We start from the raw sequence: 14809 nt of genomic DNA on the forward strand, positions 1-14809 counted from the left end.
TGATGACTTAAATAATTGAATGACACATGTTTTCATATATGATCCTGAACCGATCTCCAATTTTACGCCTCGGTTGAAAATGTTTTTCCAAATTAGTTTCCACGGGCATAATGCAGTTCCAGTTAGTCTGTAGTGCATATGTTTCCTTTTTGAGAATGCATGCATTTTATAGCACTGATTTTATATAATAACGTTTAAATAGAAACCCAGCTTTTATAAGATTGTTATTCCCTTAAACCTCTGCTAGTCACCTCCTTGCCTTAAAATCTAATTTCTTAAAGATAAATCTAAAGAGTGGAAAGTCACAGCCTTAATTCCATTATTTATTTAGAAGTCTCCCTCCTTGTTTACTAAAGTTCAAACACAGAAAAGACACATTACATTTTATTGCATAAACAAATAAACAAAATACAAGATGTCTGAATACAAGATGTTTTCAAGGATGACCTTCAAATTCCATAGAAGGTTGTGTAATGTTTTTCATCTGGTTTTCACATCTCAGAAAGCAGAGCACACATTACTTAAATATGTTGTCTTCCTTAGGTCTTACTAACAGTGTGCAACCAATACACATCTAAAATTAACTCTTTTTACCCCAAAAAATTAATTTCACATTTTGTATTCCCATTTTGCTCTTCCCAGCAATCAATTGTTTGATGCCCTTCTCTAGCAAAGTGTTCCATGTCCATTTGATCTACTTCCACACTTTCCGAGACATTAAATTAATTTCCCAAACATTACATTTAATGGGGTTTTTTTCCAGTCCTCAACTTTATGTCCACTCTAAATTACCATCTATAATTTACATATTATTTTATAGGATATTTATAAGAGCAAAAAAAAAAAATACAAGACCACAACTGTATCTCCAACAACTTGATTGAACAATAGCTTCAAGTTTTACCTGAGGAAAAAAAAGTGGGTGGGAGGCTAGCCAAATTGAAAAAGTTGAATGAGGAAAGGAGAATACAAGGGATATAGAATGGGAAAAGGAACGTTGTTTACGGGAGTATTATTGAGGGAAAAAAAAGAAAACTGTGTTAGTCCATCAATCTAGGGATCATAGAGTTCAGGGTTATGAAACAAGGCATTAATTCTAATGTCATAAGACACATGTTGTTGCTGAGTCCTGCTGTGGGAGACATGTTCCAAAATCTCCATACCTCTGATCAGGGGTCAAGTCCTGGGGAAAAAAGTGTGGGAACTCACCCAAGATTCCGCCTCCTTCCCCCCCCCCCTAAAAAAAATTGCACTCCTATGCATATAGTGCAGTGCAGGGTGTGTATAATAAATTTAGTGTGTTTGTAGTGAGTGCAGAGTGTGTATAATGAATGTAGTGTGTTTGTTGTGAGTGCAGTGTGTGTATAATGAATGTAGTGTGTTTGTAGTAAGTGTAGAGTGTGTATAATGAATGTAGTGTATTTGTAGTAAGTGTAGAGTGTGTATAATGAATGCAGTGTGTTTGTAGTGAGTGCGGATTGTGTATAATAAATGTAGTGTGTTTATGGTGAGAGCAGAGTATGTATAATGAAGTGTTTGTAGTGAGTGCAGTGTGTATAATAAATGTAGTGTGTTTGTAGTGAGTGCAGAATGTGTATAATGAATGTAGTGTGTGTGTAGTGAGTGCAGTGTGTATAATGAATATAGTGTGTAGTGAGTGCAAAGTGTGTATAGTGAATGTAGTGTGTTTGTAGTGAGTGCAGTGTGTATAATGAATGTAGTGTGTTTGTAGTGAGTGCAGAGTGTGTATAATGAATGTAGTGTGTTTGTAGTGAGTGCAGAGTGTGTATAATGAATGTAGTGTGTTTGTAGTGAGTGCAGATTGTGTATAATGAATGCAGTGTATGTAGTGTGTTTGTAGTGAATGTAGTGTGTTTGTAGTGAGTGCAGAGTGTGTATAATGAATGTAGTGTGTAGTGAGTGCAGAGTGTGTATAATGAATGCAGAGTCTATATAATGAATGCAGAGTGTGTATAGTGAATGTAGTGTGTTTGTAGTGAGTGCAGAGTGTGTATAATGAATGCAGCGTGTATAATGAATGCAGTGTATGTAGTGTGTGTGTAGTGAATGCAGTGTGTATAATGAATGCAGTGTGTATAGTGAATGTAGTGTGTGTAGTGAGTGCAGTGTGTACAGTGAATTTAGTGTGTTTGTAATGAGTGCAGAGTGTGTATAATGAATGTAGTGTGTTTGTAGTAAGTGCAGATTGTGTATAATGAATGCAGTGTGTGTGCTGGATTATGTGTGTGTGTGTGTGTGTGTGTGGGTGGGTGCTGGATGATTGTGTGTGTGTGTGCTGGATGATGTGTGTGTGTGTTGGATGATGTGTGTGTGTGCTGGATTATGTGTGTGTGTCCTGGATTATGTGTGTGTGCTGGATTATGTGTGTCTGTGCTGGATTATGTGTGTGTGTGCGCTGGATGATGCAGTGCAGTGCAGGGTGTGTATAATAAATTTAGTGTGTTTGTAGTGAGTGCAGAGTGTGTATAATGAATGTAGTGTGTTTGTTGTGAGTGCAGTGTGTGTATAATGAATGTAGTGTGTTTGTAGTAAGTGTAGAGTGTGTATAATGAATGTAGTGTATTTGTAGTAAGTGTAGAGTGTGTATAATGAATGCAGTGTGTTTGTAGTGAGTGCGGATTGTGTATAATAAATGTAGTGTGTTTGTGGTGAGAGCAGAGTATGTATAATGAAGTGTTTGTAGTGAGTGCAGTGTGTATAATAAATGTAGTGTGTTTGTAGTGAGTGCAGAATGTGTATAATGAATGTAGTGTGTGTGTAGTGAGTGCAGTGTGTATAATGAATATAGTGTGTAGTGAGTGCAAAGTGTGTATAGTGAATGTAGTGTGTTTGTAGTGAGTGCAGTGTGTATAATGAATGTAGTGTGTTTGTAGTGAGTGCAGAGTGTGTATAATGAATGTAGTGTGTTTGTAGTGAGTGCAGAGTGTGTATAATGAATGTAGTGTGTTTGTAGTGAGTGCAGATTGTGTATAATGAATGCAGTGTATGTAGTGTGTTTGTAGTGAATGTAGTGTGTTTGTAGTGAGTGCAGAGTGTGTATAATGAATGTAGTGTGTAGTGAGTGCAGAGTGTGTATAATGAATGCAGAGTCTATATAATGAATGCAGAGTGTGTATAGTGAATGTAGTGTGTTTGTAGTGAGTGCAGAGTGTGTATAATGAATGCAGCGTGTATAATGAATGCAGTGTATGTAGTGTGTGTGTAGTGAATGCAGAGTGTGTATAATGAATGCAGAGTGTGTATAGTGAATGTAGTGTGTGTAGTGAGTGCAGTGTGTACAGTGAATTTAGTGTGTTTGTAATGAGTGCAGAGTGTGTATAATGAATGTAGTGTGTTTGTAGTAAGTGCAGATTGTGTATAATGAATGCAGTGTGTGTGCTGGATTATGTGTGTGTGTGTGTGTGTGTGTGGGTGGGTGCTGGATGATTGTGTGTGTGTGTGCTGGATGATGTGTGTGTGTGTTGGATGATGTGTGTGTGTGCTGGATTATGTGTGTGTGTCCTGGATTATGTGTGTGTGCTGGATTATGTGTGTCTGTGTGTGTGTGCGCTGGATGATGTGTGTGTGTGTGCTGGATGATGTGTGTGTGTGTGCTGGATGATGTGTGTGTGTGCTGGATTATGTGTGTGTGTACTGGATTATGTGTGTGTGTACTGGATTATGTGTGTGTGTGTACTGGATTATGTGTGTGTGTACTGGATTATGTGTGTGTGTGTGCTGGATGATGTGTGTGTGTGTGTACTGGATTATGTGTGTGTGTGTGTACTGGATTATGTGTGTGTGTGTGCTGGATTATGTGTGTGTGTGTGCGCTGGATTATGTGTGTGTGTGCGCTGGATTATGTGTGTGTGTGTGCTGGATAATGTGTGTGTGTGTGCTGGATTATGTGTGTGTGTACTGGATTATGTGTGTGTGTACTGGATTATGTGTGTGTGTGCTGGATGATGTGTGTGTGTGTGTGTGCTGGATGATGTGTGTGTGTGTGTGTACTGGATTATGTGTGTGTGTGTGCTGGATTATGTGTGTGTGTGCTGGATTATGTGTGTGTGTACTGGATTATGTGTGTGTGTGCTGGATTATGTGTGTGTGTACTGGATTATGTGTGTGTGTGTGCTGGATTATGTGTGTGTGTGCTGGATTATGTGTGTGTGTACTGGATTATGTGTGTGTGTACTGGATTATGTGTGTGTGTGTACTGGATTATGTGTGTGTGTGTACTGGATTATGTGTGTGTGTGTACTGGATTGTGTGTGTGTGTGCTGGATTATGTGTGTGTGTGTGTGTGTACTGGATTATGTGTGTGTGCTGGATTTTGTGTGTGTGTGTGCTGGATTGTGTGTGTGTGTGCTGGATTATGTGTGTGTGTGCTGGATTATGTGTGTGTGTGCTGGATGATGGGGGGGATGCATTTGCTTTTTAACTTTTATGTGTGTTTTTTTTTTTTACTTTACTCCCCCCTCCCTGCTTCTTACCTTGTCAGGGAGGGGGAGATAGCCTGGTGGTCCGGTGGAGGGTAGCAGCCGCTGCACACAGGGGCCATCACACGCGGCGTTCTTCTCCAGCTCTCTCAGCTTCAACTCTCGCGAGACTCGCCTGTGCGGAGCGTTGCCATGGTAACCCGTGGCAACGCTCTTACAGCTGCGGGTCTCGCGAGATTTGAAGCTGAGAAAGCTGGAGAAGAACGCCGCGTGTGATGGCCCCTGTGTGCAGTTAGCAGGGCAGGTCCTGCAGGACTGGGAACGGCGTTCCTGCTTTGGAAAAAGTGCAGGAACGCCGTTCCCATGCGTTCCTGCAGGACTCGAGCCCTGCCTCTGATCCTATTAAGTTTAGTATCCAACTTTAAGATAATCTATAGGACCTGCCAACCTAGATGCATCAGGTTCTCAACGACATTCAGCAGGAAAAGGGCAAAGTTGTTTCTCACGATCTAGTGAAAAACCCACAACAACAACAACCCCCCCACCCCCTAACCCTTCCCTATAGAAGCAGAAGTGCTGGAAATTCAACCAAATGTTAATATGCAACTGCAAACAAATTCAATTGAAAAAAAAAAAAAACGTAAAAATTACTTCTTGTCTTCAGATTGGTAAGAACTATAAAAGCCTTTTTAAATGTCACTTCATGATAATATGTGGTGGTGGATACCCAAAAATGTAATGACTGCCAGAAACACAAGGTAAAGTTTGGAAAGGTATCTGTAAAATTTGAAAACAAACTGAGAAAGCAATAAATTATTTTGTCACTACTGCTAGAGTGCTGAACACAGCTGTTTTGGTGTGAGTTTCGGTGTTGTAGAACTTTGAGACACATTTATACATGACAAATGATCTGAGAAGCTTATAATAGCCATCAGGATAGACAGTAGGATTTGGGCACCTTAACCAGATAAAGATGTACTTGTGAGAGGTTTGATAGTTTAGGAACACATTACAGACAATTAAGATCAGCATTTATATGCATTGATATTCCACAGCAAAATCTAATCACCTCTTATGTTTTCCTTCAGAGCCAAGGAGATTAAGACAAAACTTGGTACGCTCCTCCAGAAGCCAGAATCTGCTTTCGATCTGATAATCCCGTACCCAGAAAAGACTGAGAAACCACCAAAAGTTCCTAAGTAAGTGTTTGTTGTACATATGAATTATGTGTCCATTGAATAAATCTGTAACATCATGTTCCAATACTACATCAAAAAAATTGCAACATCTGTGCCTGCTTTGTTGACGAACATTTCACCTTGTTTTCATAGAGAGAGTGGGAGATGACAGCAGGTTCTCATGCGAAATATACAGTTCATATATTTGATTCAATAACTCTCCAGACTGTATTATTTCTGACCCATCCATATACCTCTTTTTTTTCAATTTGTCACATTACAATCATTACCAGATTACCATTTTCGGTCAGTGATGCATAAACACAGCCACTAAAGGTGGATTTAACTCTTCAATGCAACATGTTCTGTTAATATGACAAGACATTGCACCCAGACCACTTCAGTGATTTAAGGTGGCCTAGTGGTGGCTTCAGTGGTCTTTGTAAATATTATTTGTAACTGTATCATATAACCTCTCTGTATAACTCCATGTTTCACTAACTGCTTAGATCAACCATTCTTTAAGTCTACTGTATGCAATTGCATTCAACAAAAACATGTAGCAATCACCACAATGCCATTTATTTAACTCCCCTTAATACATGATGCTCCCTGTAACCCTAGCTGGGTACCTCCACCAAGGACCGCTTCCTAACTGGAACAGGGGACAAACCGCAGCACTTCTGCCCACAGTCACCGTGGCTTGACTGGGGTCCTGGAACCGCTCCCTTCTGGAGCAGAATGGGAAATTCACCCTAGACACCCCCAGGCACTGGACGACACTCAGTACTGGGAGCTCTACTCCTTAAAAGCCCTTTTCCCTCCCAGTAACCAGACAACACATAGTTCTGGGAGTACAAGCTGGAATATGTTTATTGGCAGCCACATCTGGCCTTATATGCAGGTCTCCATGCAAGGGGCACTCCCCGCTGGACCTGAGAGCAGACTACAGTAAAAACCTACACACGATTACATTGGCTCTCAGGTCCAGGACACTCCCATACAAAACAAGACAATCCCTCCCCTGTGCCTGGGAGTCAAGCACTGTATTAAACTGAATTATCTCAAGGCACAAAAAAACACACATTTCCCAAACATCCCAAAAGTACCTTAAAAATACATAAAACAAAATACATAAAACATAAAACCTCATAAATCCCCTCATAGCCCCGATCTGGGTGACCAACATATCCAAAAATCACCGAGATCGGTAAAGGGGCTCAGGATTTTCCTGGCACTGGTGGTATGATCCCCACCTCAGATTCTTTAGAGTAAATAAGATATAGAGCGTCATAAAAATATAATACAAATATTTTTGAATTTATGCCAGGAAGTATATATAATTAATTTACACATTACACTTTTAAAGTACCCAAAAATCCTTTATTTAAATAAAATACAAAGTAGTATCATCCATAACATGTTCCATCTAAGGCTTTATCAAATGGATAAAGACTTTAATAAAGCCTTAGGTGAAACACGGTATGGATGTTATTACTTTATATTTTATTTAAATAAAGGATTTTTGGTTCCTTTACAAGTATACTGTGCCAATTATATCCTATTTCTATTATATATACCTCCTGGCATAAATTCAAAAATATGTTTATTATATTTTTATTAAGTTCTACATCTTATTTACTCCAAAGAATCCTAGGTGGGGATTATACCACCAGTGCCTTATTCACAGAGCAGTTGGTCTGCTCTACCTATGTGAGTATTATTTTTTAATTCTACTTTTAAGCACACAATTTACCTTACAGAGAGCACTATCCTTTGCACCTGTATTCTTCTAATTTTGGGTTGCTGACACTTCTGTGATTGAGGACACCTACATCATATTCTATACGTGGGGATTGTACCACTGAACACCCTACATGCTAGAGCTGGCTATAGCTCAACCAAATGCGAGTAATCCATTGTTACTGCACTATAACCACTTTGGCTGATGTGATATACTGTACCAATGGAATATCTCTCTGCTTTTGTCTTTTTGTATGGACTCCAACAACATATTGTGAACAATACCATAGCTTCTTAACTGTAACCCCTTTGCCTGATTTAGCATTTACCGCTTGACCCAGCTCCTTATCTGCATATTCCACTACCTCAAGGGTACTTTGCTATAGACTTTTTTGGACTACCTCATTGTTTTATATTGACTGTATATACGTTTGTTTTATCTTGGATAATATATATTTACACTACTTATTTATATTTTGGCGCATCCCTCCCTCCTGTTGCTGTTTTCTCTCTAATTTATTTTAAGGGTTTTTGAGGGATCCCCTAAATTGGGTTGCGGCCTGTTCATTTTTTCTGTTATTTAGAACTGATCGTTTTGTCGTTTATTAACATGACAAAACCTCCCTGTATAACAAGCGTTCATTTGAATCACTCTTTGGCTTATAGAACAGAGTGGTTTTTAGTTGAGAGTGCAAATAGGAACTGGAAATTAAGGTGTTACACTTCTGTTCTCATTAATAATTTGCAGGTGCTCTGTATAAATAATAATATCAGTAATTCCTTTAATTTTTCTAATTAGCGAACAAAATGACAGAGCTATATGGAATATTATGGGTCTGATACCTTCATAATTAAATTGAGAAGCAATTACTGGACAACTGCAAAATATCCCAAAGAACATCGAGCTCCACTTTTGTCCTTTGCTGAAGGGTTAGACCCAGGGCCAATATGTCAATTGTGATTAGAGACAATGGGTTCTATGTGCAAGCAAGGCAAAGCAAGCCAACTCTAATTAATTTTAGCAGCTAAATGGTAACATTTGATTTAGAAAAATATTGTGCCTGTAAAAAAGTCTGGCTTTCATCATCTGCTGTTGCTTTGATAACAGGAAATCTGTTCAGAACCTGCTCTAAACCACAGTTGGCATCAATGCCCATCGTATGTACTGCCCAGTTGATATCTGTGAGGTTTTTAATTGCTCAAGAAATTAGAAATATATTTAACCTTTTAAAGACCAATAACAAAACACCTATTTGAAATATGGGATACATAGGTAGCACCTAAACATATGCTAACGCAGCAATTTTATGTTTTGTTTTGATCACTGTTTAGGATTACATTAAAAAAAAATTATATTTAATTTATTTATTTCTCAGAAATATTGGGAGGGATACAAGGTTTTAGTGATTATACAGTAACCCTTGTCTTACAATATTTTCAAAGATCTAAAATATTAGCATAGAAGCAGAAATACTATATTTGTCACATACAGTAAGCATAAAAATAGATAGAAACTGGTATGTGTAAAGAATGTGATGGCTCTTCTGGCTGATACAGCTTCATAAATATGCCACCACAGAATTAAAACAGGCATTATTCTGTTAGAGGTTCAGTAAGGATCATGACACAATAAAAATGTAATTTGTCTTTGAGGAACAACTGTAACCTCAACACTATTTTTAATATAATAATCTGTTCATCAAGTTTTGAAAGGAAACAGAATTGTTTTTTAATGAAGTATATGTAAAAAAAAAAAAATAAGTGTTTGAAAAACGACAGTCTCTATGGTCTTCCCGGCTTCACACCCTGCATGGTGCAGTGACATCAGACTGACTATCTGTCAGATTCAATGTCTGACCCAAGGTGTACGTATATGGCTGAAGAATACGTTTTCTCATTTTTTTTTACAAAGACTTCGTTTAAAAAAAAAATCTGGTTCCTTTTCAATAATTGATGACAGGATTATTATAATAAAAGTTTTGAGTGTATGGGTTAAGGTTATATAACATAATGATTAAAAATAGAGAGGTATCTGGTTTTTCACTGAAGTGAGAATTGTTAGGAATTGAAAGTGCATTTTAAAATCTATTGCAAAATAGCTGTTTTCCCTTTGGATATTGTTCCCATAAACTTGAAATTCACTTTGAATTTCTGACAATTATCATTTTAGTTAATAACCCTATTAGTGGTTTCTTTCTGCCTTGAGTCACTTTTGCCCCTCTGCTTAGTTTGATGAGATGACTGAATTATGTTATCTGTTTCTTTTGTTAGACCATCGACGGAAGAAGCTTTGCAGTGGAAAGATTCTCTGGAGAAACTGCTTCAGAACAGCTGTGAGTGGCTCGGTCACTTCTGTTTCACTGTTGCTTTTTGCAATCTGTCTGTGTCCCCTTACCACAAGCTCAATTTCACTCTCCTCCCTGCCATTGACCCCGTAATTCTTATTCTTTTCCCACAACTAGTATATTTTTCATGCTGGAAAATCTTGACCTTCATGTGCTGTGGGCTTAGATGACCCTGTCCTGGTTTGGATTCCTGGAAAGGTTAAAAATCCCTTTCTATGCTGTGTTAAGTGACTCACACGGAAAGCCTCTGCATAGCACATTTACTGATACGCACAACAAAGTGTGACTACTATACTAGTGATTAAAGTGCTTCAAGGGAAAGGACTGAAAGGAACACTATAGTGTCAGGAATACAAACGTATTCCCGTCACAATAGTGCTGGGATGCTGCATTAGGTCTCTGGCCCCTCTCTCTCTAGGGATTAAAGGTGATTTTCCTTATCTTTTCTCCCATGCCGTGCCAGTCTTGCCACAGCTGGCCCTTCCTGGTCCTGCCTGGTCCTGCCTCCATCAGTTGTGATGATCTCTGCCAATCCAATGCAAGCAATAGGAGGCTAATGTGCATGCATGGCAAAACGCCACGCTGAGCCAATCAGCATTAACTCCTCATAGAGATGCATTGAATAAATGCATCTCTATTAGGAATGTACAGTGCCTCCATGCAGAAAGCACCTCTACTGGCTGTCTGAGTGATTGCCACTAGAGGTGAATCTGGGCAGAAATGTAAACACTGCATTTTTCTAAAATGAAATTGCTACAGTGCTAAGGCTACAGAAACATGCTATGGACATGCTTAACCACTTAAGGACCGCAGACGTACGTAGTACATCTGCGCCAAATATATTACTTACCCGATCGCCTCAGTTCCCCCGCTGGTGATCGGTGTTGCTTCCAGTCTGGGGGGACTGCCTGATAGCCCAGTCAGTCCCCCCTCAGCAAATTAGCCCTCCGCAGGCCAGGTGATTGATCTGAAAGAGCGATTACAAACCCACAATAGGCGTCCATAGTGCTGCCTAAACTGACAGGCAGTCTCCCTGCATCTGTAAAATATATATATATATATTTTTATTCAATTGAAAAATAAATAAATATATATGTATTATATCAATATATTATATCGATTAATAATATGTATATATATATATATATATATATATATATATATTATATATAATGTCATACTAAGTGTATTTTTATATTAATACATACATATATTACACTTATAATTAAATTACACACACATGGATAAATTATATAAAAACTATATATTGCATATATAAATAATTATAAAATCTAATAAATAAATAAAAAAACATTTTTTATAATAATTCTTTTTCAAATTATATTTATATTTGTCATTTAATTCTAACTGTATTTTGATATTAATATATATATATATATATATATATATAAAAAAAATACACTTAGAATGAAATTATATATATATCTATGTTTAAATAAATAAATAAAAACAATACTATATATATATATATATATATATATATGTTTAAATAAATAAATAAAAACAATACTATATGTATATATCCATATACATAATTACATAAATAATTTCATGTATACACGTATATTTTTACATAATTAAGTAATTTTATTGATTGCAGTTTGAGGGACCTGCCTGACGACCCAGGCCGGAAGTCCAGAGAATTTAATTTGCTAGCACTGGATTTAACTCTGTAACTTTCCATGACACTCTAAAATCTGTACATGAGGGGTACTAATTTACTTGGGAGACTTTGCTGAACACAAATATTAGTGTTTTAAAACAGTAAAACATATGATGATATTGTCAGTGAAAGTGACTTTTTTTGCATTTGTCACACACAAACGGCACTTTCACTAATGATATTATTGTTGTGATACTTTTTACTGTTTTGAAACACTAATATTTGTGTTCAGCGATGGGTCCCGAGTATAACAGTACCCCCCCATGTACAAGTTTTCTAGTGTTTTTGAAAGTTGCGGGGTCAAACTTAAGGCTTGATTTTTTTCACATTGAAGTTTGCCATATTGGTTATGTTGCCTTTGAGAGCATATGGTAGTCCAGGAATGAGAATTACCCCCATGATGGCATAGCATTTGCAAAAATAGACAACCCAAGGTTGCAAATGGGGTGTGTTCAGTCTTTTTTAGTAGCCACTTAGTCACAAACACTGGCCAAAGTTAGCGTTCCTCAATAGTTTTTTTGCATTTTTAACACACATACAAATATAAATGCTAACTTTGGCCAGTGTTTGTGACTAAGTGGCTACTAAAAAAGACTGGACATACCCCATATTGAATACCCTGGGTTGTCTACTTTAAAAAAAATGTGTACATATCAGGTGTGATTCAGAGATTTATGACAGATAACAGTGTTACAATGTCACTATTGATAAATTTTAAAAATATATATTTTGAAACAGCATGCACTTATAGCCCTATAACTTGCAAAACAAAAAAGCCAAGAACATGTTAACATTGGGTATTTCTAAACTCAGGACAAAATTTAGAAACTATTTAGTATGGGTGTTTTTTTTGGCGGTTGTAGATGTGAAACAGATTTTGGGGGTCAAAGTTAGAAAACGTGTTTAATTTATAATTTTTTCATCATATTTTACAATTGTTTTTATAGTAAATTACATGATATAATGAAAATAATGGTATCTTCAGAAAGACCATTTAATGATGAGAAAAACGGTATATAATATGTGTGTGTACAGTAAATGAGTAAGAGGAAAATTACAGCTAAACACAAACACCGCAGAAATGTAAAAACAGCCCTGATCCTTAACGGTAAGAAAATTGAAAAATGGTCTGGTCACTAAGGGGTTAATGTAGTAGTTCTGTTGACTATAGTAAAGCTTATCCTTGTTTATGGATTTTATTTTGCATTTAAAAGGAATTTTGCCCACAAATTAGTAGATTTGGTTACGTCTCCAAAAAAATGAGAAGTTCAGTCAAACAGTTCATATTTTCTGAAATTTGTTGACAAAAAATGGCTTCAAGCATCTGCCATTTTTGTGTTGCATGTGTAACAGTGTGCATAAAATTCATCATCACACATTATAAATGATAATGGACACTACATCAAAAGAAATAATAATTGGTCGACTTTAGAATGTGATAAGATCTCAATTTCTCTCAGGTGTAGTCTGTTACAGTATGGACATTCCCTCTGTTTAGCGAGTTAAATATTTTAATGAGCTATTTTTGCCATACCACTTTTTATGGCTACTAAACGATCACAACTTTACATAACATTGCACATATTACAGATTATGACTAAACTATATTGCGGAATATTTGCCTTTAATATTAATAAGGCATGGAGGCTTTTCACAAAGAAGGTCAACGGTAAGGGTATCATTGAGGAATACCGAAGTAACATGTGGTGACATTTATGACATAAAATCATTAGTTCCAATTTAATTGCCCAGACACTATTGAAAAGCAATAAAACATGTAAAATCATTGTGACATGTCATTATTCCCTTTTATTCCAGAAGTTTGGTCCTCAAGGGGTTAAATAATTGTGAGATTATTGAAGAGGGCAAAGGCTGCAATGCACATCTACCATTTAAAATGATCTCATTTTTCATGTTATTCAGGATCCCTCATAAAGTCTCCTTTCACATGTACCATAATTATGCACAAATACACACAATGTATAATTACTATAAATTGTATGTGTAAGTATCTCTTTGTATCTCTTCAATATTGGAAATATTGCAATATAGGTTCAATAGATGTACCTATTCATAAAATAATTCAGAATCATTTTGAGGCTCAACAACAACAAGCATTTAGCAGACCTTCCAATAGTCTTAGTTTTGGTGGGTCCTTCCCTGCTGTCCTTTTTTTATTCCCTTATATTCTCTAACTGTCTCCAGGCAGCACAGCACAAGTTTATCATTTTATGGGCTCTCACTGTTTGGCAGGTACCAGGACCATGCAGAAAGCATTTTGGTAGCACTCTTTGCATGGTCTTCTATGATGGGGGCTGACCAGACAGGCTGTCAGTCAGCCTAGCATGATTGACACCAGGCTGACATACAAATTCAGTGCCCCTTTCCGGACAGGCCTGCTCATTATGAGCGTCACTTGTGATAAAACTTGAGCCCCACCCACCCTTCTTGATCTCCTACCTCCCAATGTTGGAAGCTATGAATTTAGGTTTGCACCTGTGTCATCCTTTAACAGTCTTAGCAGGCATAACTTACTTTATGTTGGAGATATGAGTTGCTTTGTTTCATATTCAGCCGCCAGGGAGCTAGCGGTCGGTTCTGTTCATGAGAAGGGAAAGTGCCGAACCAGGGGCACCCAAGGAAAGCTCCTAATGGCGGCTGGGCAGGGTAACTCCCAAATGGTGTCTCAGACCTGGACCATAGTCGGTGGGCAGGAGGCTGGCTACCACACTCCTCCAGCAGTCCATGGCAAACGTTTGTGGGAAGGAGCGTTTGTCACAACATGTTCCTCTAGAAACAGTGCCACTATAGCCACCAATAGATTTACCTGACAGTGGGCCTTGACCCAGCTGGATAAGTCATATCCCTATTCAATTCATTGCTGACAAAGGCTGACATTGATGACCACACAGAATTGTAAGGCAGAGTTTTCATTTTTGGTTTCATATCCAGTTAAAACATGTTGCTCTAATTAGTTGGATTGAATTACAGACCCCTCCCCGTGATGTTTTGGCTACACTGATTCCCTGTCACCTGTGCATATTTCTCTAAATTCAGTGATTGGTCACAGGTATGATCTACGAGCAGCAGAATTAGGGGCCCACAGGTAAAAGCTATGAATTTTCTTTAGACAAAGCACGTTGAGACTGAGTTACTGTTTAGAGAATAAGGTACTAAAATATAATAATCCACATGATCCTACTGTGATAGCTTGACAGCATTACCCTTGTAACTATTTTCCTGTTAAAATTAAATGTAATACAGAATAGAGTGTAGCAGAAAGAACGTGTAAAGACAATTTCCTTTCCTCTTCACAGTAATCATACAATGTTCCAATATTTTAATTCAATTATCAGAGACAGGTCCTTTGGCACAATGGCAAGAGAGGCAAGGTAATCATGACTGGACTCTCCTAGGCAT

General features: G+C 37.5%; 1 protein-coding gene across 1 annotated transcript in view; it reads left to right on the forward strand.

Annotated features, from left to right (window-relative positions):
• RGS5 (regulator of G protein signaling 5) overlaps positions 1-14809 on the forward strand; it is a 114514-nt gene that overhangs the window by 52875 nt on the left and 46830 nt on the right. Inside the window, exons 2-3 of the mRNA XM_063426147.1 lie at positions 5528-5638; positions 9632-9693. Of these exons, the coding sequence (XP_063282217.1) occupies positions 5528-5638; positions 9632-9693 (173 nt within the window). The remainder of the gene's footprint in view (positions 1-5527; positions 5639-9631; positions 9694-14809) is intronic.

The sequence above is a fragment of the Pelobates fuscus genome, chromosome 7 (genome assembly GCF_036172605.1).
Source record: "Pelobates fuscus isolate aPelFus1 chromosome 7, aPelFus1.pri, whole genome shotgun sequence".
In the NCBI taxonomy this organism is placed as follows: domain Eukaryota; kingdom Metazoa; phylum Chordata; class Amphibia; order Anura; family Pelobatidae; genus Pelobates; species Pelobates fuscus.